At 41.9% G+C, this 25,733-nt stretch overlaps 1 protein-coding gene across 2 annotated transcripts in view; it reads right to left on the bottom strand.

Annotated features, from left to right (window-relative positions):
• The window catches only part of LOC110523500 (uncharacterized), a 131,858-nt gene that overhangs the window by 67,443 nt on the left and 38,682 nt on the right, over nt 1-25,733 (bottom strand). For both annotated transcript variants that reach the window (XR_016495949.1, XM_090234319.1), the window contains exons 2-6: nt 14,083-14,227; nt 7,462-7,620; nt 5,616-5,808; nt 1,973-2,107; nt 1,258-1,344 (exon numbers count right to left, since the gene is read on the bottom strand). Coding sequence is in view for 1 of the 2 variants with exons in the window: in XM_090234319.1 (XP_090090445.1) it covers nt 1,258-1,344; nt 1,973-2,107; nt 5,616-5,808; nt 7,462-7,620; nt 14,083-14,227 (719 nt within the window). In the remaining variant the exon portion in view is untranslated. The remainder of the gene's footprint in view (nt 1-1,257; nt 1,345-1,972; nt 2,108-5,615; nt 5,809-7,461; nt 7,621-14,082; nt 14,228-25,733) is intronic.

The raw sequence follows: 25,733 nt of genomic DNA, 5'->3' as shown, positions 1-25,733 counted from the left end.
GAATTGTATAAAAAGGTTGGCTGGAAACCTTGTTCGAGAGGAAGATAACAGTCACTCCCTTATCCATGTGTAAAGACTTCCAGATGAAATGTATCCATTTGAAGAATGCATACATTTGCATATAGTGCAAAATTCGGAGTTAAATCTTGCGTGCTTTTACTATTGTGTATACAAACATTGACTGTGTTTCCATATCAGTTTATAATCCTGCCAAATACGACCATTATTTCAGGAATACGTTTATTTATTTTAGGAAACTAAACACAACTGAGGCTTTACACCTTAATCAAAAACAGCATCAAGATATATATATATCATGATAAGTAATATTATCACATAGTTGTGATATAATTCTCAGGCTCCAAGTGAAAATAATTGAGGAAGTTTGTGTATGTAAGATTAATTATTGAGATAAGAGCTCCTTATGTGCCCATATATATACTCACATTTAAATTTGCCCCCCTGAGGCATTTGCTATTCATCATAATATTACGATCTAAGTGTGCTTACAATCTCAAAATACACACACACACACACACACACACACACACACACACACACACACACACACACACACACACACACACACACACACACACACACACACACACACACACACACACACACACACACACACACACACACACAGCGGTCAGCCAAAGGGTTGGTTGGGGTCTCAGGTCCACAATGCTAATTAATCATAGTCCTCCCTGTTTATGATGGAACAAAACAGAACAGATCAGTGGTGTTTTATATTGGGACTAATGAAAAACCAGGGCCGGTCCCTTCTCTGTTGTCTGCATGTCACTGGCTGTGGCTGCAATTGGGGACTATTCTAGATTATACAATGGGTGGGTCTAATCCTGAATGCTGATTGGTTAAAAGCTCATTCCAGCCGGTGTCTATTCGACAAATTACCAAGTGCTAAATCACACATTATCACTTAAATCTACACCTTGCGGCCTATACTGCTGGTCAGTTTCCTTGATTAAACCAGCAGTACGTATCACGGTAATGCAACAAGGAGTCCATCCTGTGCCAAACCAAGCTCAAGAGAATAACTTAATCTGTGAATCCAGTCAAAGGGCTGTTTCTGTCTAAATCATGGCAGGTAGAAACAGAGGTAGAAACATATGCCACGTCCCCCTTTACAAGAGAGGTTTCTTACCCCGAGGGTTTTTTCCTGGTTAAATAAAGAACAATTACATTCAGCTAGACTTGGGATTCCCCTTGAATCAGATAGACCTTTATACTCACAGTCTTCCCCACTTGCACATCCAAGAAAGAGGAGTCCTTGGATCTCTCTAGCAGGTCCACCAGGTCATTTGAGGACAGCAGGAGCTTCTGGGTGGAAAGAAAGGGAATTAAAACAGTCCAGCGCAAAACTAATGAACAAGAAAAAGCCCTGGTTACGTCTCAAATTGCATTTATAGTGCACTACTTTTGACTAGAGACCATAGGGTGTGATTTGGGAAGCAACCACTCGGAGTAATGACATTTACCAGAATGGATCAAACCACAAGAGGAGTGCCAGTCTTGTTGATTCTCTATTGGTAGCTATGATCACAGGGTGCTGTACTGTACAGGGAGTCTGTCGACAGGGTCTTAACTCCTGGAGTCTGTGTGTCTGGTCTGCACACAGCACTCTGACAGGCACCTGGCCCTTTATCTCCAGCACACTACAGTACTTCGACCATAAACACAGAGCCCCTGTGCCAGGGCTTTTCATTCTATGCACTTGTATATAGTACTCATAAGACTATCATTTGTACCATTTGGAGTCAATGCAGTGGCACAAACCACTAGAACATGACCTCAATCCTTCCTAAGCGTCCCCCCTCTCCCTCTCTTTATGTTGTATAACCATTATTTTGGGTCAGCATAACATTGTTTGAATGTTTTTCTGTGTCATTTAAACATTGTCTAAACGTTAGTTTGGATCAGTCTAATGTTGTTGAGAGCTGCAGCGTACCTCTAGGGCGTGGTTGGTACGTGGGGAGCGGGGGGACTTGAACCCGGCCCCCCCACACTGGGCAGGGTGAAGAGTGCAGTGATGGTGGCCGGCATCTGTGTCGCCCATCAGGAACGTCAGCTGTCGGAATTGGCCCTGTGGAGACAGAGCCGTCAAACACACTCACCTGACCCCCAAAGGTCACGAGAGGTCACTATGTTCAGACAGAATCCCCAGAGGACCCTTCCTCCGTCAGGGCCTCTGAGACACTGAGACAAATATGATGGACAGACAGACTTTAGAGACCTCTACATACATTTATCTGTGTGTTAGCGTGTGTGAGGTCCTGTGTGTGTGATTAAATGTTAAGTATTTTATGTAAACAGAAAGATCGCTCCCTTTGCCGCAGACAAAGAGCTCCAGACATAATTTGTCTTTTTTGAAGAATAAAAACATGTTACAGTGTAAAATGCAAATGAATCTGTGCTTTAGCTATAGACTCAGACCATGCATTCCTTAACTGTTTACACATCAAACCTTTAATGATGATAAAATATGGCTTATAATCAGTGCCAAACTAAACAAATAACTTTATCGCGTGAAATATGGACTAAATAATTGTTAGAGAAAGAGAGAGAGAGAGAAATATAGCACACGGTAGGCATACTGTTTCCCCACCTCTCTCTTTTTGGTCCTAATGTGTCATGATTAAACTTGTGTGTCCAAATGAAGCATGGCTTAATGAATACATGTAGAAATGAAAATGTTTACATCTGAGTGTCTGAGTGTGTTGGAGAGGGTCCTGGTAGGGCACTGGGCTCGCTAAGGCTCTCTGTCTAAAGCTCATGGTGCATTAAAGGGACAGTTCACCGAAATAGCAGAATATATTGGTTTCCTTGTCCTGTAAGTAGTCTATGGACAAGGTAATATGCAGCCCATGTTTTGGTTTTGTAAGTCATTTTGGAATCTAGGTGAACTATCCGTTTAACTTTTCCATCCACTAAACAGTAACATTCTCTGTCTCATACACTATCACAACCTTCTCCATCATCCATCCTTATCTCATCTTCTAAAATCAATTAAATCCTCTTCTGACATGCCAGTGGATTCAAGGGCATTTCTTTCTTTCTTTCTGTCTGTCTGTCTGTCTGTCTGTCTTTCAGTAGACTAATGCTCTTGTAGTATGGGATGGGTGCACAGAGATACAGTGACAAGGTCCTGAGGCCCATTGTCATGCCATTCATCCGCCGCCATCCCCTCATGTTTCAGCATAATACACGGCCCCATGTCACAAGGATCTGTACACGCCCCTACCTTTTTTTAAAGTCAGTCCAGTCAGTCCAGTCAGTCCAGTCCAGTCCAGTCCAGTCCGTCAGTCAGTCAGTCAGTCAGTCAGTCAGTCAGTTCATCCTTGGGAGCAATTTCCAAATGCCTGAAGGTACCATGTTCCTCTGTACAAACAATAGTACGCAAGTATAAACACCATGGGACCACGCAGCCGTCATTCCGCTCAGGAAGGAGACATGTTCTGTCTCCTAGAGATGAATGTACTTTGGTGCAAAAAGTGCCATTCAATCCCAGAACAACAGCAAAGGACCTTGTGAAGATGCTTGAGGACACAGGTACAAAAGTATCTATATCCACAGTAAAACGACAAAGATCGTACTTTTTGGAGAAATGTCCTCTGGTCTGATGGAACAAAAATAGAACTGTTTGGCCATAATGACCATCATTATGTTTGGAGGAAAAAGGGGGAGGCTTACAAGCCAAAGAACACCATCCCAACCGTGAAGAACGGGGGTGGCAGCATCATGTTGTGAGGGTGCTTTTTGTAGGACTTCACTTCACAAAATAGATGACATCATGAGGAAGAACAATTATGTGGATATATTGAAGCAACATGTCAAGACATCAGTCAGGAAGTTAAAGCCTGGTCGCAAATGGGTCTTCCAAATGTACAATGACCCCAAGCATACTTCCGAAGTTGTGGCAAAAGGCCTTAAGGACAACAAAGTCAAGGTATTGGAGTGGCCATCACAAATCCCTGACCTCAATCCTATAGAAAATTTGTGGGCAGAACTGAAAAAGCGTGTGCGAGCAAGGAGGCCTACAAACCTGACTCCGTTACACCAGCTCTGTCAGGAGGAATGGAAGGCTGCCCGAAACGTTTGACCCAAGTTAAACAATTTAAAGACAATGCTACCAAATACTAATTGAGTGTATGTAAACTGCTGACCCACTGGGAATGTGATGAAATAAATAAAAGCTGAAATAAATCATTCTCTCTACTATTATTCTGACATTTCACATTCTTAAAATAAAGTGGTGATCTTAAAACTGACCTAAGATTGGGAATTTTTACTAGGATTAAATGTCAGGATTTGTTGAAAAACTGAGTTTAAATGTATTTGGCTAAGGTGTATGTAAATTTCCAACTTCAACTGTATCTGTATTCCCAGTCATGTGAAATCCATAGATTAGGGCCTTATGAATTTATTTACATTGACTGATTTCCTTATATGAACTGTAACTCTTCGAAAGTAAAACCTTCTAAATTGTTGCATGTTGCGATTATATATATTTTTTCAGTATATTTATTCACAGAGCTAAAGGAACTGTCTGCACAAATGCCTACCTTTCCTCTGTGGAGGAACAACAAACCAATTCAAACTGGTTTTAAAGCCTGCTTAACCTTCACGAAAACCCATTTGCAAAGGCCTCATCTATATCAGTCTTTATTGTGCTGCAACTGTAGAGAAAGGAAATGGATCAACCGACAATAAATAAATAAAACACAGACAGGGCAAGGTGTTTTCCTCCCCTAGTTGTCCTGAGGTGGATGACCGTTAAGCTGAAAAATGAAGGGGTGCTAAAGTTCCAGTAATGAGGAACCTAGCGGGAGAAGAATGTTACCACCTCAGAGAGAGGAAGCTCAATCCTCTGAGGGGTTGTCATAAAGAACTGTCGCTGTGGGAGAGAAGGCCTGAGCTGAGCACAAAGCCAGATGCTGCCTGCTGTCTGCCCCATTCTGCTCTTCTCTCGCTGCACTCTGCACTCATACTGTACTCTCTAACACGCATCCTTCATAAACACTGGGATGTCTTCATGTGTCTTGGGGAATGGGGGCAGTTGATGGGGTCAGGGCAATGGGAGGAGCCCCCATCCCAACTCACCCCTCTAAACCTCCCTTACAGGTTGGGTAGGGGGATAGCTAGACCATTGGGTTCCTATACAGTGTGCTTATTCACAGTGTTTTTTGGCTACAAGATTTGACAGTACCTACATCCTGCAGACCGTTACTATGACTATGTCTACGTCTATGATAAATTACCCACCATTCAACAGAAAGGGCACTCAGTTCTTGAGTCACTCTGAACAGCAGGAGATGAAGCTGTATAGCCTATGTTGCATAATGTGTTGCTGGTATGTTGCATGATGATTTAAGCAGATACATCCTCTTGTATGGAAACATGCAGGAAAAGGCAGGAGGAGTGGAGAGAGTAGAGGAAAGGAAAGGAGAAAAGGGGAGAACAGAGGAGAGAAGAGGAGAGGAGAGAAAAGGAGAGGAGGAGACGACAGAGGAAAAGAGAATGGAACTGGAGATGAGGAAAAAGAAGAGAAAGGAGAGGAAATAAAGAGGTGGAACAGTAAGTCCAGTACTTACCTCAAAGGGTGTCTCGAAGCCCTCTATGATCCCTCCCAACAATAGTAGGCCTTCAGATGTGATGCCCATACCCTGGTACACCCAGTCCACACTCTCCACCAGGGCACAGTCCACATACAGCGCCAGCCTAACAGATGATACACTCACAGCTACGTGGTGCCACTGGCCGTCAGACAGAACACTGACCGGGAACCTGGGAATCGGGTCAAAACAATGTAATGGGTGATGTCATACAGTATGGCAAACATCATTGAGAAGGAAGTGCATGTCTCTGTTATTTGCTGTTTTGGCAATAATGTGAAGTGTGTGGTTCACGTTTGCCCTCTAAAAGCTTCACTTCCAAGACAGTGTTGAGATTAAAATATAGTCACACTTCAAATATCAGCTATAAATCTCATGCACTATACAAGAACCAAGGCAACAAAATGACTCTGTCCATCTTCTGGCCAAGTCTTTTGTCTGTCTAACAGTGATGTATTGCTTAAAATCCACTGTGGCTTAAGAAGAGAGGAACAAGCAACCTGCCAGTAGGCTTTAGAAAAACAGCCCTTGAATCGTTTCAACCTCAGTCAACATATACACACACACAATTTTGCAACTGGGCCCTTTTGTCATGTCTTATTTTGAAAAAATATTTAGTTTCTTGAAAAGTACTTTAAGCAACATAAATACTTTTCTCATTTTACCAGGAACCAAACTGGTATTGGCTGTGACCATTTTATTCAACAATACATTGAATTTACTCCATTGTCCCAAAACAGTTTCTGCACAAAGCGTTTACATCACATCATAAAACATTACATTTTAGTTTAAAACTGAAACACAAACTAAATGAGTTTGGGGATTATTTGGTTTACCTGATTTATTTAGAAAATATGATTTTAATTCCTTATTGAATACATATGTCTGTTTGCTTCTTGTGCTTGTAAACCTGCACTGAGGCTACCATAAACAATATAATTACTTGTTGAAATTGTTATGTATTTAATATTTTTAAGTAGTTATATTGAGAATAAGTAAGTGCTTTACACCTAAAGACAGGAGTGTGATATTTATTTACTGTTTCAATACATTTTGATTGTGGTGGTAATTACTGTGTAATGACAGGGTAATGGTCAAATGCATTGCTACAAAATATTAAGTGATAAGCAGTACTGAGCCGGGAGGGGTATACCCATTTTACACTTTATGGTGGTAATAACCTGGAAATCTTCATTACAGACGGTAAGGACACAAAATAAAATATTATCTTGACAAATTCAAATGTACTTTTCTTGGAGGTAGAGATATAATATCACAAACTCTCTACCTCATATCCATGTTCACCACTGTCACTTCCCAGTTCTTGTGTGAATTGATTTGTAAAATGTTGATTATTACTACAATTGATCACTTTATTCAGTGTGATGGTGATGATGTAAAACTGTGGGACAACTGTATTTCGTAAAACAAAATATATATTTAGTGCTTGTGGACATATCAAAGTACATAACTAATTTATTTTACTTTTTTTAAACAGCTGCATCTACTATTTTCAAATTATCAAAATGCTTCATATTGAAATACATAGCAGTAGATCAAAAGTCAGGGTGTGGGACAACTGCCTTGTCAATTCAAAACAGTGAAATCCAGAAATAAAATGCTTTCGAAAATGAACAATAAAACATATATTTGAAAAATTCAAACAAAAGTTTCAGGTTAATTTGTGACAACTTAACATAGGTAATATATTAAAACCAATTACTATTATTGTTTTTAAATTGCATCTACCCGAGAGACAAAAAAAACTGTACTTGCAAAATCGCCACAGACGGGCAGATAGACATACTCAGACAAACAGACTCACTCGTAGTGGCGCTGTTGCGTGCTGATGAAGGTGAGTGTATATGCGCTGATGCGTAGTTGCAGCAGGATGTGGCTGTCATGGCTGAGCAGGGTGAGCACGCTGCGTTCATCTCGCTGTGGGCTTCGCAACTGCACCAACAGGCTGAACTCATCTGCAAACCTGTACAACACAATGCCGGTACACAGTGTCAGTCTCAATGTGTACAGTCGTGGCAAAAAGTTTTGAGAATGACACAAATATTAATTTTCACAAGGTCTGCTGCCTCAGTTTGTATGATAGCAATTTGCATAAACTCCAGAATGTTATGAAGAGGGATCAGATGAATAGCAATTAATTGCAAAGTCCCTCTTGCCATGCAAATGAACTGAATCCCTAAAAAACATTTCCACTGCATTTCAGCCCTGCCACAAAAGGACCAGCTGACATCATGTCAGTGATTCTCTCTTTAACACTGATGTGAGTGTTGACGAGGACAAGGCTGGAGATCACTCTGTCATGCTGATTGAGTTCGAATAACAGACTGGAAGCTTCAAAAGGAGGGTGGTGCTTGGAATCATTGTTCTTCCTCTGTCATCCATGGTTACCTGCAAGGAAACACGTGCCGTCATCATTGCTTTGCACAAAAAGAGCTTCACAGGCAAGGATATTGCTGCCAGTAAGATTGCACCGAAATCAACCATTTATCGGATCATCAAGAACTTCAAGGAGAGCGGTTCAATTGTTGTGAAGAAGGCTTCAGGGCGCCCAAGAAAGTCCAGCAAGAGCAAGGACCATCTCCTAAAGTTGATTCAGCTGCGGGATTGGGGCACCACCAGTACAGAGCTTGCTCAGGAATGGCAGCAGGCAGGTGTGAGTGCATCTGCACGCACAGTGAGGCGAAGACTTTTGGAGGATGGCCTGGTGTTAAGAAGGGCAGCAAAGAAGCCACTTCTCTCCAGGAAAAACATCAGGGACAGACTGGTATTCTGCTAAAGGTACAGGGATTGGACTGCTGTTAGCCAGCCTGCCAGCTTAGTGGAGCTGCCACTAGCACAGTCAGTGTAATCAGCTCGGCTATCCCCATTGTGACCGTGTCTGTGCCTCAACCTAGGTTGGACAAAACTAAACATGGTGGTGTTCGCCTTAGCAATCTCACTAGAATAAATACCTCCTCCATTCCTGCCATTATTGAAAGAGATAGTGATACCTCACATCTCAAAATAGGGCTACTTAATGTTAGATCCCTCATTTCAAAGGCAGTTATAGTCAATTAACTAATCACTGATCATAATCTTGATGTGATTGGCCTGACTGAAACATGGCTTAAGCCTAATGAATTTACTGTGTTAAATGAGGCCTCACCTCCTGGTTACACTAGTGACCATATCCCCCGTGCATCCCGCAAAAGCAGAGGTGTTGTTAACATTTACGATAGCAAATTTGAATTCACAATTGTTTTTTGAGGTTTTCGTCTTTTGAGCTTCTAGTCATGAAATCTATGCAGCCTACTCAATCACGTTTTACAGCTACTGTTTTCAGGTCTCCTGGGCCATATTCAGTGTTCCTCACTGAGTTCCCTGAATTCCTATCGGACCTTGCAGTCATAGCAGATAATATTCACATTTTTGCTGATTTTAATATTCACATGGAAAAGTCCACAGACCCACTCCAAAAGGCTTTCGGAGCCATCATCGACTCAGTGGATTTTGTCCAACATGTCTCTGGACCTACTCACTGTCACAGTCATACTCTGGACCTAGTTTTGTCCCATGGAATAAATGTTGTGGTTCTTAATGTTTTTCCTCATAATCCTGGTCTATCGGCCCACCATTTTATTATGTTTGCAATCACAACAAATAATCTGCTCAGACCCCAACCAAGGAGCATCAAAAGTCGTGCTATAAATTCTCAGACAACCCAAAGATTCCTTGATGCCATTCCAGACTCCCTCTGCTTACCCAAGGACGTCAGAGGACAAAACTCAGTTAACTTCTTCGATATAGGGGGCGCTCTTTTAATTTTTGGATGAAAAACGTTCCCGTTTTAAACAAGATATTTTGTCACGAAAAGATGCTCAAACGTTTCCAAAACTGCAAAGATATTGTCTGAGTGCCACAGAACTGATGTTACAGAAAAAAACCAGATAAAAATACAATCAGGAAGTGCCGCATTTTTTGAAACCGCCTCATGGCAATGACTCCTTATATGGCTGTGGAGGAGCTAGGAATCAGCTTACCTTTTCCACGTTTTCCCCAAGGTGTCTGCAGCATTGTGACGTATTTGTAGGCATATCATTGGAAGATTGACCATAAGAGACTACATTTACCAGGTGGTCGCTTGGTGTCCTCCGTCGCAATTATTGCGTAATTTTTCCGTTTGGCTCTGATGAGAAACCGACTGCCAGGAATGATTTTTCATCGAATAGAATTGTGAAAAACACCTTGAGGATTGATTATAAACAACGTTTGCCATGTTTGTCGATATTATGGAGCTAATTTGGAAAAAAGTTTGGCGTTGTAAGTGACTGCATTTTCGTTTCTTTTTTCTTAGCCAAACATGATGAACAAAACGGAGCTATTTCTCTTACACAAATAATATTTTTGGAAAAAATGAACATTTGCTATCTAACTGAGAGTCTCGTCATTGAAAACATCCAAAGTTCTTCAAAGGTAAATTATTTTGAATGCTTTTCTTGTTTTTGTGAAAATGTTGCCTGCTGGATAATAGGCTTAATGCTATGCTAGGCTATCAATACTCTTACACAAATGCTTGTGTAGCTTTGGTTAAAGCATATTTTGAAAATCTGAGATGACAGTGTTGTTAACAAAAGGCTAAGCTTGTGTTTCAATATATTTATTTCATTTAATTTGCGATTTTCATGAATAGGAAACGTTGCGTTATGGTAATGAGCTTGAGGCTATGATTACGCTCCCGGATACGGGATTGCTCGACGCTAGAGGTGAACCACCTAACTGAGGAACTCAATTTAACCTTGCACAATACCCTAGATGCAGTTGCACCCCTAAAAACTAAAAATAATTGTCATAAGAAATTAGCTCCCTGGTATACAGAAAATACCCGAACTCTGAAGCAAGATTCCAGAAAATTGGAAAGGAAATGGCGCCACACCAAACTGGAAGTCTTCTGAATAGCTTGGAAAGACCGTGCAGTATCGAAGAGCCCTCACTGCTGCTCGATCATACTATTTTTCCAACTTAATTGAGGAAAATAAGAACAATCCTACATTTATTTTTGATACTGTCGCAAAGCTAACTAAAAAGCAGCATTCCCCAAGAGAGGATGGCTTTCACTTCAGCAGTAATAAATAAATACATTTCTTTGAGGAAAAGATCATGATCATTAGAAAGCAAATTCCTCTTTAAATCTGCGTATTCCTCCAAAGCTCAGTTGTCCTGAGTCTGCACAACTCTGCCAGGACCTAGGATCAAGAGAGACTCTCAAGTGTTTTAGTACTATATCCCTTGACACAATGATAAAAATAATTATGGCCTCTAAACCTTCAAGCTGCATACTGGACCCTATTCTACTGAGAGAGCTGCTTCCTGTGCTTGGCCCTCCTATGTTGAACATAATAATAAACGGCTCTCTATACACCGGATGTGTACCAAACTCACTAAAAATGGCAGTAATAACGCCTCTCTTGAAAAAGCCAACCCTTGACCCAGAAAATATAAAACAATTAAATCGGCCTATATCGACTCTTCCATTCCTCTCAAAAAAAAATTGTTGAGCTGTTGAGCTGCAACTCACTGTCTTCCTGAAGACAAACAATGTATACCAAATGCTTCAGTCTGGTTTTAGACCCTATCATAGCACTGAGACTGCACTTGTGAAGGTGGTAAATGACCTTTTAATGGCGTCAGACCGAGGCTCTGCATCTGTCCTCGTGCTCCTAGACCTTAGTGCTGCTTTTGATACCATTGATCACCACATTATTTTGGAGAGATTGGAAACCCAAATTGGTCTACACGGACAAGTTCTGGCCTGGTTAAGATCTTATCTGTCGGAAAGATATCAGTTTGTCTCTGTGAAAGGTTTGTCCTCTGACATATCAACTGTAAATTTCGGTGTTCCTCAAGGTTCCGTTTTAGGACCACTATTGTTTTCACTATATATTTGACCTCTTGGGAATGTCTTTCGAAAACATAATGTTAACTTTCACTGCTATGCGGATGACACACAGCTGTACAATTCAATGAAACATGGTGAAGCCCCAAAATTGCCCTCGCTAGAAGCCTTTGTTTCAGACATAAGGAAGTGGATGGCTGCAAACTTTCTACTTTTAAACTCAAAACAGAGATGCTTGTTCTAGGTCCCAAGAAACAAAGAGATCTTCTGTTGAATCTGACAATTAATCTGGATGGTTGTACAGTCGTCTCAAATAAAACTGTGAAGGACCTTACTCTGGACCCTGATCTCTCTTTTGACGAACATATCAAGACTGTTTCAAGGGCAATTTTTTTCCATCTACATAACATTGCAAAAATCAGAAACTTTCTGTCCAAAAATGATGCTGAAAAATTCATCCATGCTTTTGTTACTTCAAGGTTAGACTACTGCAATGCTCTACTTTCCAGCTACCCGGATAAAGCACTAAATAAACTTCAGTTAGTGCTAAATATGGCTGCTAGAATCCTGACTAGAACCACAAAATTTGATCATATTAACCAGTGCTAGCCTCCCTACACTGGCTTCCTGTTAAGGCAAGGGCTGATTTCAAGATTTCCGATTTGGTCCTGCCGTACATACCTACACGTACACTATGGTCACAAGACGCAGGCCTCCTAATTGTCCCTAGAATTTCTAAGCAAACAGCTGGAGGCAGGGCTTTCTCCTTTAGAGCTCCATTTTTATGGAATGGTCTGCCTACCCATGTAAGAGACGCAGACTCAGTCTCAATCTTTAAGTCTTTACTGAAGACTCATCTCTTTAGTGGGTCATATGATTTAGTGTAGTCTGGCCCAGGAGTGTGAAGGTGAACGGAAAGGCTCTGGAGCAACGAACCACCCTTGCTGTCTCTGCCTGGCTGGTTCCCCTCTCTCCACTGGGATTCTCTGCCTCTAACCCTATTACAGGGGCTGAGTCAGTGGCTTACTGGTGCTCTTCCATGCCGTCACTAGGAGGGGTGCGTCACTTGAGTGGGTTGAGTCACTGACGTGATCTTCCTGTCTGGGTTAGCGCCCCCACTTGGGTTGTGCCGTGGCAGAGATCTTTGTGGGCTATACTCAACCTTGTCTCAGGATGGTACGTTGGTGGTTTAAGATATCTCTCTAGTGTTGTGGGGGCTGTGCTTTGGCAAAGTTGGTGGGGTTATATCCTGCCTGTTTGGCCCTGTCCAGGGGTATCATCGGATGGGGCGACAGTGTCTCCTGACCCCTCCTGTCTCAGCCTCCAGTATTTATGCTGCAGTAGTTTGTGTCGGGGGGCTAGGGTCAGTCTGTTATATCTGGAGTACTTCTCCTGTCTTATCCGGTGTCCTGTGTGAATTTAAGTATGCTCTGTCTAATTCTCTCTTTCTCTCTTTCTTTCTCTCGCTCGGAGGACCTGAGCCCTAGGACCATGCCTCAGGAAGGACTACCTGGCATGATGACTCCTTGCTGTCCCCAGTCCACCTGGCCGTGCTGTTGCTCCAGTTTCAACTGTTCAGCCTGCGGCTATGGAACCCTGACCTGTTCACCGGACGTGCTACCTGTCCCAGACCTGCTGTTTTCAACTCTCTAGAGACAGCAAGATTGGTAGAGATACTCTTAATGATCGGCTATGAAGAGCCAACTGACATTTACTCCTGAGGTGCTGACTTGCTACACCCTCGACAACTACTGTGATTATTTTTATTTGACCATGCTGGTCATTTATGAACATTTGAACATCTTGGCCATGTTCTGTTATAATCTTCACCTGGCACAGCCAGAAGAGGACACCCCTCATAGCCTGTTTCCGCTCTAGGTTTCTTCCTAGGTTTTGGCCTTTCTAGGGAGCTTTTCCTAGCCACGTGCTTCTAGACCTGCATTGCTTGCTGTTTGGGGTTTTAGGCTGTGTTTCTGTAGAGCACTTTGATATATCAGCTGATGTAAGAAGGGCTATATAAATACATTTGATTTGAATTTGATTTGATGGAGCACCTTGCCATAAGGCAAAAGTGATAACTAAGTGGCTCGGGGAACAAAACATTGATATTTTGGGTTCATGGCCAGGAAACTCCCCAGACCTTAATCCCATTGAGAACTTGTGGTCAATCCTCAAGAGGCGGGTGGACAAAAACAAACCACAGATTCTGACAAACTCCAAGCATTGATTATGCAAGAATGGACTGCCATCAGTCAGGATGTGGCCCAGAAGTTAGTTGACGGCATGCCTGGGCGGATTGCAGAGGTCTTGAAAAAGAAGGGTCAACGCTGCAAATATTGACTCTTTGCATCAACTTCATGTAACTGTCAATAAAAGCCTTTGACACTTATGAAATGCTTGCAATTATACTTCAGTATTCCATAGTAACATATGAGAAAAATATTTAAAGACACTGAAGCAGCAAACTTTGTGGAAATAAATATTTGTGTCATTCTCAAAACGTTTGGCCATGACTGTGTGTGTGTGTGTGTGTGTGTGTGTGGGGAGATTTACCCGTTAGTGAAGAGTTGTGCTAGGGGCAGGGACAGGGTGGAGTACTGTCCCACCTGCAGCACCGGACACCTCAGAGCATCCAGAGACATGGAGGCATTGCTGCTGTTGGACACCTGCAGCGAGAGCTCCTCTAGAAGGTTCACCTCTGTGGAGAGAAAGAAAGGACAGACACACAGTGAAATAAAGTCACGAGCAGCCATGTCGGAGTTCAAGCCTTAACTGTCAACTAACAGACAGATAACAATTCTGTTGTATTATGAGGCAGACCTCAATCCACTCCTCTGTAACACTCAGCTACCATTCCGAAGATCACCCTGTGAAAAGAAACTCCTTGTACCCCTCTCAATGGACTTCTGACCATAATGTTCCACACAGTAAGCTTCATTTTCTGTGAAATGAGGGTCAAAAACAGCCACCTCATTCCATCCACTTTGCCCATCAATTAATATACTAAATTGGTAGAAACTATTTTGGGAACCATTCCTTCTGGACTGTTGAGGGCTAGAACAAATACCAATAGTTTCAAAATGGTGGTGCTGTTGTGTGTACCATAGTGCCCTCCATTGTTTTGGTTTTCCTTCCATTGTTTTGTTTGTGGATGCAAGCACAAGAGGCCTTTCTGTTTGTGTAACACGCCATAGTGGGGTCTGTGGGCTGTTGATGAGGAGCTGTGGGCTGAGGAGCCCCTCCTAAGGGTTATGAATACAGCAGTTGATCAATGGTGGAGAAAATCACTCAAGTCAGCATTGAAAGACATGTATTGTTGTGTATTGATTGGGCTGTAACCTGCAGTGCCTGGCCTTATTCTAAGGTCACCTGGGAACTACACTATCTAAGATGAGGAGGGCTTGAGGCCAATTAGACAAACAGGCAGTACTTTAGCACAGCAGGCACTGCAGGCAGGCAAATCAATTAGCCTAGACTGAACTAGCCTTCCCCTGTAAGAAGCAGGAAGGAGAGAACAGCAGAGTTAAGTCAGGATTGCAATAGCAGCACTTAACATAGACTTCAATGGTTTGAACACAGCGAACATGCTTCATACCGCCACAGGGCTTTTCTCCATGGAAGGGGAGATGCTCTTAGAGCAGGGGTGTCAAACATCGCCTACTTACAGGGTCCAATCCGACCCGTGGGTGGTTTTAGTAAAACAAAAAAACTGAAAAGAACATTGTCACACCCTGATCTGTTTCACCTGTCCTCGTTATTGTCTCCACCCCCTCCAGGTGTCGCTTACTTTCCCCAGTGTATGTATCCCTGTGTTTCCTGTCTCTCTGTGCCAGTTCATCTTGTATGTTTCCAAGTCAACCAGCGGTTTTCCCCGTTCTCCTGCTATTTGCATTCTCCTTTTTCTAGTCCTGGTTTCGACCCTTGCCTGTTTCTGGACTTTGTACCCGCCTGCCTGACCATTCTGCCTATCTTCACCATGAGCCTGTCTGCCACGCTGTACCTCCTGGACTCTGATCTGGTTTTGCCCTTTTTGCCTGTCCACGACCATTCTCTTGCCTACCTCTGTAGATTAATAAGCATTGTAAGTCTCCAACCATCTGCCTCCTGTGTCTGCATTTGGGTCTCGCCTTGTGCATTGATATACATATATATACAGTACCATTCAAAAGGTTGGACACACCTACTCATTCAAGGGTTTTTCTATATTTTTACTATTTTCCACATTGTAGAATAATAGTGAAGACATCAAAACTATGAAATAACACATATAGAATGATGTAGTAAACCAAAAAGTTTTTTTTGCTTGGGCCAAAACACGAGCAATGGACATTAGACTGGTGGAAATGTGAGATTTTCGGTTCCAACCGCCGTGTCTTTCTGACACAGAGTAGGTGAACAGATGATCTTCGCATTTGTGGTTCCCACCATGGAGCATGGAGGAGGAGGTGTGATGGTGTGGGGGTGCATTACTGGTGACACTGTCACCATGTTTCACTGTAGGTATGGTGTTCTTCTCTTTGAAAGCTTCATTTTTTCATCTGTGAACATAGAGCTGATGTGACTTGCCAAAAAGCTCCAGTTTTGACTCATCTGTCCTAAGGGCTTTCTCCAAGAAGGATTGTGGCTTGTCAATATGCATTTTAGCAAATTCCAGTCTGGCTTTTTAATGTTTTTCTTTCAAACGTGCTCCTCCTGGGTCTTCTTCCATGGAGCTCACTTTCACTCAAAAACTGACGTACCTTCACCTTGGAGTTCAGCTTTTATCTCTTTGGCAGTTATCCTTGGTTCTTTTCTACCATTCGCGCTATCCTTCTGTTCAATCTGGGGTCGATTTTCCCGAGGTCGATTTTCCTGGAGTCGATTTTCCTCTTGCGGCCGCGCCCAGGGAGGTTGGCTATAGTTCCACGGACCTTAAACTTCTTTATAATTTTTGCAACTGCTATCACAGGAACATCAAGCTGCTTGGAGATGGTCTTGTAGCCTTTAACTTTACCATGCTTGGCTATTATTTCTTTCTTATCTCCTCAGACAAATCTCTCCTTTGCTTACTCTGGTCCATGTTCAGTGTGGTGACCACAATGACACCAAACAGCACAGTGACTACTTTACTCTGGTCCATGTTCAGTGTGGTGACCACAATGACACCAAACAGCACAGTGACTACTTTACTCTGGTCCATGTTCAGTGTGGTGACCACAATGACACCAAACAGCACAGTGACTACTTTACTCTGGTCCATGTTCAGTGTGGTGACCACAATGACACCAAACAGCACAGTGACTACTTTACTCTGGTCCATGTTTAGTGTGGTGCACACAATGATACCAAACAGCACAGTGACTACTTTACTCTGGTCCATGTTCAGTGTGATGCACACAATGATACCAAACAGCACAGTGACTACTTTACTCTGGTCCATGTTCAGTGTGGTGCACACAATGATACCAAACAGCACAGTGACTACTTTACTCTGGTCCATGTTCAGTGTGGTGACCACAATGACACCAAACAGCTCAGTGACTACTTTACTCTGGTCCGTGTTCAGTGTGGTTACCACAATGACACCAAACAGCACAGTGACTACTTTACTCTAGTCCATGTTCAGTGTGGTGACCACAATGACACCAAACAGCACAGTGACTACTTTACTCTGGTCCATGTTCAGTGTGGTGACCACAATGATACCAAACAGCACAGTGACTACTTTACTCTGGTCCATGTTCAGTGTGGTGCACACAATGATACCAAACAGCACAGTGACTACTTTACTCTGGTCCATGTTCAGTGTGATGCACACAATGATACCAAACAGCACAGTGACTACTTTACTCTGGTCCATGTTCAGTGTGGTGACCACAATGACACCAAACAGCACAGTGACTACTTTACTCTGGTCCATGTTCAGTGTGATGCACACAATGATACCAAACAGCCCAGTGAACACTTTACTCTGGTCCATGTTCAGTGTGGTGACCACAATGATACCAAACAGCACAGTGACTACTTTACTCTGGTCCATGTTCAGTGTGGTGCACACAATGACACCAAACAGCACAGTGACTACTTTACTCTGGTCCATGTTCAGTGTGGTGCACACAATGATACCAAACAGCACAGTGACTACTTTACTCTGGTCCATGTTCAGTGTGGTGACCACAATGACACCAAACAGCACAGTGACTACTTTACTCTGGTCCATGTTCAGTGTGGTGACCACAATGACACCAAACAGCACAGTGACTACTTTACTCTGGTCCATGTTCAGTGTGGTGACCACAATGATACCAAACAGCACAGTGACTACTTTACTCTGGTCCATGTTCAGTGTGGTGCACACAATGATACCAAACAGCACAGTGACTACTTTACTCTGGTCCATGTTCAGTGTGGTGCACACCATGATACCAAACAGCACAGTGACTACTTTACTCTGGTCCATGTTCAGTGTGGTGCACACAATGATACCAAACAGCACAGTGACTACTTTACTCTGGTCCATGTTCAGTGTGGTGACCACAATGATACCAAACAGCACAGTGACTACTTTACTCTGGTCCATGTTCAGTGTGATGACCACAATGATACCAAACAGCACAGTGACTACTTTACTCTGGTCCATGTTCAGTGTGGTGACCACAATGATACCAAACAGCACAGTGACTACTTTACTCTGGTCCATGTTCAGTGTGGTGACCACAATGATACCAAACAGCACAGTGACTACTTTACTCTGGTCCATGTTCAGTGTGGTGACCACAATGATACCAAACAGCACAGTGACTACTTTACTCTGGTCCATGTTCAGTGTGATGCACACAATGACACCAAACAGCACAGTGACTACTTTACTCTGGTCCATGTTCAGTGTGGTGACCACAATGATACCAAACAGCATAGTGACTACTTTACTCTGGTCCATGTTCAGTGTGGTTACCACAATGATACCAAACAGCACAGTGACTACTTTACTCTGGTCCATGTTCAGTGTGGTGACCACAATGACACCAAACAGCTCAGTGACTACTTTACTCTGGTCCATGTTCAGTGTGGTGACCACAATGATACCAAACAGCACAGTGACTACTTTACTCTGGTCCATGTTCAGTGTGGTGACCACAATGACACCAAACAGCACAGTGACTACTTTACTCTGGTCCATGTTCAGTGTGGTGCACACAATGATACCAAACAGCACAGTGACTACTTTACTCTGGTCCATGTTCAGTGTGGTGACCACAATGATACCAAACAGCACAGTGACTACTTTACTCTGGTCCATGTTCAGTGTGGTGACCACAATGATACCAAACAGCACAGTGACTACTTTACTCTGGTCCATGTTCAGTGTGGTTACCACAATGACACCAAACAGCACAGTGACTACTTTACTCTGGTCCATGTTCAGTGTGGTTACCACAATGATACCAAACAGCACAGTGACTACTTTACTCTGGTCCATGTTCAGTGTGGTTACCACAATGATACCAAACAGCCCAGTGACTACTTTACTCTGGTCCATGTTCAGTGTGGTGCACACAATGATACCAAACAGCACAGTGACTACTTTACTCTGGTCCATGTTCAGTGTGGTGACCACAATGACACCAAACAGCACAGTGACTACTTTACTCTGGTCCATGTTCAGTGTGGTGACCACAATGACACCAAACAGCACAGTGACTACTTTTCTCCATTTAAATAGGCTGAATCACTGATTACGAGATTGGAAACATGTGTGATACTAATTCATGAAAAAAATGAGTTTGAAATATCACTATAATCTAATTACTTATTATATTTTCTAAGGGGTACCAACAAATGTGTCCATATTATAGAATATCTTTGTAGAATAAGCAATAATTAATCTCTTTTCACAGCTTCTTTTCTTTATTCTATGACATACCAAAGGCATGCAAGTATACATGATAAAATAGCTTTTAATTTCAACACTTTTCAGGAGGAATTACGCATTATTTCAATGAGCTGTAAGGGTACCAACAAATTTGAGCACGTCTGTATATAAATATATACACACAGTGCTTTCAGAAAGTATTCCTACTTATCCACATTTTGTTGTGTTTTACAGCCCATCTACACACAATACCCCATAATGACAACATGAAAACATGTTGAGTCATTTTTGCAAATGTATTGAAAATGAAATGCAGAAAAATTTCATTTACATAAGTATTCACACCCCTTTGCTATGACACTCCAAATTGAGCTCAGGTGCATCCAATTTCCTTCGATCATCCTTGAGATGTCACTACAACTTTATTGGAGTCCACCTGCGGCAAATGCAATTGTTTGGACATGATTTAGAAATAAACACACCTGTCTATATAAAGGTCCCACAGTTGACAGTGCATGTTAGAGGAGAAACTATATCTTGAAGTCCAAAGTACTATCCGTTGATTTCTGAAAATTGTGATGAGGCACGTATCTATCTGGAGAAGGGTATAAAACCATTTCTGGAGTGTTGAACGTTTCCAAGAGCACAGTGGTCTTCATCATTGGGAAATTGAAAAAATATAGCACTACCCAGACTCTGCCTAGAGCTGGCTGTCTGAGCAACCGGGCAAAAAAGACCTTGGTCAGGGAGGTGACCAAGAACCCAATGATCACTCTGACAGAACTACAGAGTTCTTTGGCTGACATGGGAGAACCTGCCAGAAGAATAACAGTTTCTACAGCACTTCACCAATCTGAGCTTTATGGGAGAGTGGCCAGACGGATGCCACTCCTGAGAATAAGGCACATGAGAGCACGCCTGCAGTTTGCAAAAAGGCACCTGAAAGACTGAGCATGCGGTCTGATGAGACAATTGATCTCTTTGGTGTGAATGCAAAGCTCTATGTCTGGAGAAAACCAGGCAGTTCATCACCCTTCTAACACCATCCCTACCGTGAAGCTTGCTTTGCGGATGCTTTTCAGCGGCAGGGACTGGGAGACTGGTAAGGATAGAGGGAACAATGAATGGAGCCTAATACAGGCAAATCCTTGATGAGAACCTGCTTCAGAGTGTGAATGACCTTAAGTGGGGCTAAGATTTATGTTCAAACGGGACAATGACCCCAAGCATACAGCCAAGGGCAAGGCTGGAATGGCTTCAGAACAAGAATGTGAAAGTCCTTGAGTGGCCCAGCAAAAATCCCAGTCTCCCATTGAAAATCTGTGGAAAGATGTATAGATTGCTGTTCACTGCCACTCCGCATCTAATTTAGATTATATATATATTTTTAGATTAGATTCAAAAATCTGCAAGGAAGAATGTGCAAGTCTGATACAGACATACCAAGATGACTCAAAACTGTAATCACCGTCAGAGGTGCTTCTACAAAGATTTGACTCAGGGGTGTGAATAATTACGTAAATTAGATTTTTGTATTTCATTTTCAATAAATTTGCAAATATTATTAAAAGGTTTTCACTTTGTCATTATGGGGTATTGTGTGTAAATGGGTAAGAGAAAATATTTTATAAATGTTTAATTCAGGCTGAATGTGTAAAGTCAAGGAGTATAAATACCTTATGAAGGCACACAGCACAGTACATTTAATTGTTATACATTTTGGGGGAGGAAACAAACTCTCATTGCTTGACATCATGGGAAAATTTTAAAAATCAGCCAAGACCCCAGAGAAAAAATTGTAGACCTTAACAAGTCTGGTTCATCCTTGGAAGCAATTTCCAAATGCTTGAAGGTACCACATTCATATGTACAAACAATAGTACATAAGAATAAACACCATAGGACCACGCAGCCGTCATAACGCTCAGGAAGAAGCCGTGTTCTGTCTCCTAGAGATGAATGTGCGAAAAGTGCAAATCAATCCCAGAATAACACAAAGGACCTTGTAAAGATGCTGGAGGAAACAGGTACAAAAGTATCTATATCCACAGTAAAATGAGTCCTACATCGACATAACCTGAAAGGCCGCTCAGCAAGGAAGAAGCCAGTGCTCCAAATCCCCCATAAAAAGCCAGACTACGGTTTACAACTGCACATGGGGACAAAGATCGTACTTTTTGGAGAAATGTCCTCTGGTCTGATGAAACAAAAATAGAACTGTTTGGCCATGATCATCATCGTTATGTTTGGAGGAAAAAGGGGGAGACTTGCAAGCCGAAGAACACCATCCCAACCGTGAAGCACGGTGGTAGCAGCATCATGTTGTGGGGGTGCTTTCTGCAGGAGGGACTGGTGCACTTCACAAAATAGAAGTCATCATGAGGAAGAACAATTATGTGGATATATTGAAGCAACATCTCAAGACATCAGTCAGGAAGTTAAAGCTTGGTCACAAATGGGTCTTCCAAATGGACAATGACCCCAAGCATACTTCCAAAGTTGTGGAAAAATGGCTTAAGGACAACAAAGTCAAGGTATTAGAGTGGCCATCACAAAGCCCTGATCTCAATCCTATAGAAAATGTGTGGTCAAAACTGAAAAAGTGTGTGCGAGCAAGGAGGCCTTACAAACCTGACTTAATTACACCAGCTCTGTCAGGAGGAATGGGCCAAAATTCACCCAACTTATTGTGGGAAGTTTGTGGAAGGCTGCCTGAAACGTTTGACCAAAGTTAAACAATTTAAAGGCAATGCTACCAAATACTAATTGAGTGTATGTAAACTTCTGACCCACTGGGAATGTGATGAAAGAAATAAAAGCTGAAATAAAGCATTCTCTCTACTATTATTCTGACATTTCACATTCTTAAAATAAAGTGGTAATCCTAACTGACCTAAGACAGGGAATTTTTACTAGGATTAAACGTCAGGAATTGTGAAAAACTGAGTTTAAATGTATTTGGCTAAGGTGTATGTAGTCTTCCGACTTCAACTGTATAAAGAGAGCCAGGACTAGCTATATGGTCACACTGTGTTGCCATCTGGAATGGAGCTGAAGGACCATAACCCTATCTGGTGTCACAGTCAGCATACCAGCATTCCACTGGTCCACACGTATAAGATGGCCGAAATATGTTTGGTAACCAGAAACGCTAGGAAAAGCCATTGATTTGAGTAATGGCTTAGTAACCTCTTTCTGCTAGCAGGACAATTCGGAGCAAGAGATCAAGTTAGTCTGAAACTAATTTGTTTAACATCTGATTTCGGATCAGAGTAGTTCATAATGGAAGACAGCTATTGAATATTTGGGCTGCTCATTCATGGCTAACTCACTCTCTCTGAAATGAAGTCCACGTGGTGATAGTATCATCTTAGATTACATTTAGCTTAAAATGTTCACATCTTATGGAAAATCGTGCAGTTTCAGATAGCAATCTCACAAATCTGCTAGTAATATTACTGTAGGTAGGTGGAGGTACGAACCATGCTTGGGAATTGGGATTTACAACTTCAACTGTGCTTGCTGCTGTAAGCAGATCTCTTGAAACGTTTCAGTTGCCTCAGGCATGTTTTAATCAGGGGTTGAAACCGGTTCAGGGAACAGAATATCCACCCCCCAAAATAACGGAATCTTTCAAGGAACAGAAATGGAACCTGGAATGAAAGTGATCCATACTGATCCGGAGCAGAACTCTTTAAAAGCATGGGAACCGGTTAATAATGTTATTTTACGTTCCAGGCATTTTTTCTAGTCCCACAAAAAAAATTCTACGCAAAGCCCTCATTCTGTCACTCAGAAACGTATTCCAGTGTCTGCCTGCAAGCTGAACATTTTTGCCAGTGTATGTGTGTTTAGGCTACCTGCCCCTCCCCCCTCCAAAGCATAGGCTACTGTACAAATATTACAATCATGATTCAGAAGATAGGGAGAAAGATTTTTAGCTAGAGAAGAATGGATTAACTTTTCAATGCTAGTTAAGGATACTACAGAGAGAAATAGTAATGGTGTCTTTTTGTAGTCACTAACTCCACCATGGTTTGTTGGACAAAGCTTACGAGGAAGATGAATGGTGTTTTGTAGGGTTTTTGGAAACGTCGAAAATAAGGTCTGTGGTAAACACAGGCTTAGGAGATTTCATACATTTTGTTCTATGAGATAATCTTCATCAGTTAACGTCACTTTTTATGAAATTTGATGAATTTATGTGATAATAAAAAACAAAATCACAAATTCATAAAGGTCATGTTTACTGACAGATATTAATTCATAGAACAAAACGTATAAGATCTCCTAAGCCTGTGTTAACCGCATACCTTATTGTTTCAGTTTAGTCCAAAATCCTATTCTTTCCCCATTCATTTTTCCCATAGGAATGGTTGAACAAACCAGAGGTAACTTATTTCCGGGTTTTAGGACTACAAACTGGTGAGCTCTATAGGCCTACTTATCACGTTTCACATTGGATTTATTAACTACAAAAAAGGTAAGACGTGTTTTTAATTCTGGTGCTGCTCTGCACACACAGGCTTTTTAACTAGCTAGCTCATTAAATAGTACCTGAAAAACACCAGTCTCAAAGTCAGATGGGATGCTGGCCTTCTAGGCAGAGTTCCTCTGTCCAGTGTCTGTGTTCTTTTGCCCATCTTAATCTTTTCTTTTTATTGGCCCGTCTTGAGATATGGCTTTATCTTTGCAACTCTGCCTAGAAGGCCAGCATCGCAGAGTAAACTTTTCACTGTTGATGTTGAGACTGGTGTTTTGTGGGTACTATTTAATGAAGCTGCCAGTTGAGGACTTGTGAGGCATCTGTTTCTCAAACTAGACACTATAATGTACTTGTCCTTTTGCTCAGTTGTGCACCAGGGCCTCACACTATGAGATATTCAGTTTCTTGGCAATTTCTCGCATGGTATAGCCTTCATTTCTCAGAACAAGAATAGACTGACAAGTTTAAGAAGAAAGTGTTTTGTTTCTGGACATTTTGAGCCTGTAATCGAACCCACAAATGCTGATGCTCCAGATACTCAACTAGTCTAAATAAGGCCCGTTTTATTGCTTCTTTAATCAGAACAACAGTTTTCAGCTGTGCTAACATAATTGCAAAAGGGTTTTCTAATGATCAATTAGCCTTTTAAAATGATAAACTTGGATTAGCTAACACAACGTGCCATTGGAACACTGGAGTGATGGTTGCTGATAATGGGCCTCTGTACACCTATGTAGATATTCCATTAACAATCAGCCTTTCCAGCTACAATAGTCATTTACAACATTAACAATGTCTACACTTTATTTCTGAGCAATTTTATGTTATTTTAATGGACCAAAAATGTGATTTTCTTTCAAAAACAAGGGCATTTCTTAGTGAGCCCAAACTTTTGAACAGTAGTGTAAGTAAACAACTAGCTTGCCTGCTCTATCCGAACTGATTGGTGAAGTAGTTTAATGAGCTAAATGTAAAAAACTGTTGATTTCCCAGATCAAAAAAGGAACAGAAAGGAAAAATATAAACCAGTACTTTTTGGGGGTTTGAACCGGTTCAGAACTTTATTTTGCAGGTCGGAAGAGCGGAATGGAACAAAATAAATTGTGGTTCTCTTCAGAACGAAACCATTGGAAAATAATTTAGGTTCCAACCCCTGGTTTTAATATGTGTGAACAATTGGAATAATAGAGTTCACTACGACCTGGCTTTATGGCAACATATCAATTCCATCTGCCCCCCCCATCTGAATTGTATGGCCAAGTAAATTTAAAGAGGGGGCGATGCTTTTTTACCACAAACAAACACTCTAATTTCTGTATTTGATCCAAGAGTTACGGACAAAATACCTTTATATCTCAACATCTTTCATGGATTGTGTGAGCTGGCTTCAGTTCACATGCTAGATTTGCCAGTCCATGAGTCAATGGGTAATGCAGTGATTGACTGAATGTTGTGTGTGTTGGGATACATATCCAGTCCTTTTCATGGGAGAGAGAGACTCTCCCACACTGGGGCATTCCTCTCAGACACCTCATGTCTGTTGCCATGCTGCTCACACACACATGCACGCACGCACACACACACCACACACCACACACACACCACCATGAATTTGAGGACTAGAGGGATAGGGAATGGGCGCTCCTGGAGGGCCGCAGTAACAACATTTTTGTTCGAACTAAAGCGCAATTCTTCATAAAGTAATTAATGTGGGACAGGGATGTGATAAGCTTTGCCAGGTGTGATCCAGCTACATCAAATTACACCTGGGGGACAGCGAGAGGTGACCTTCTCCTCAAATGATGTTGTTAATTCATCAATAATAAATGAATCATTGGGTTGGGGCACAATGAAAACCAGCTGACA

The sequence above is a fragment of the Oncorhynchus mykiss genome, chromosome 5 (assembly GCF_057628025.1).
Source record: "Oncorhynchus mykiss isolate SJ-2025 chromosome 5, ASM5762802v1, whole genome shotgun sequence".
Lineage (NCBI taxonomy): Eukaryota > Metazoa > Chordata > Actinopteri > Salmoniformes > Salmonidae > Oncorhynchus > Oncorhynchus mykiss.
Note: the sequence above shows the minus strand (reverse complement) of the source record. Positions and strands in the feature narration are given on the sequence as shown.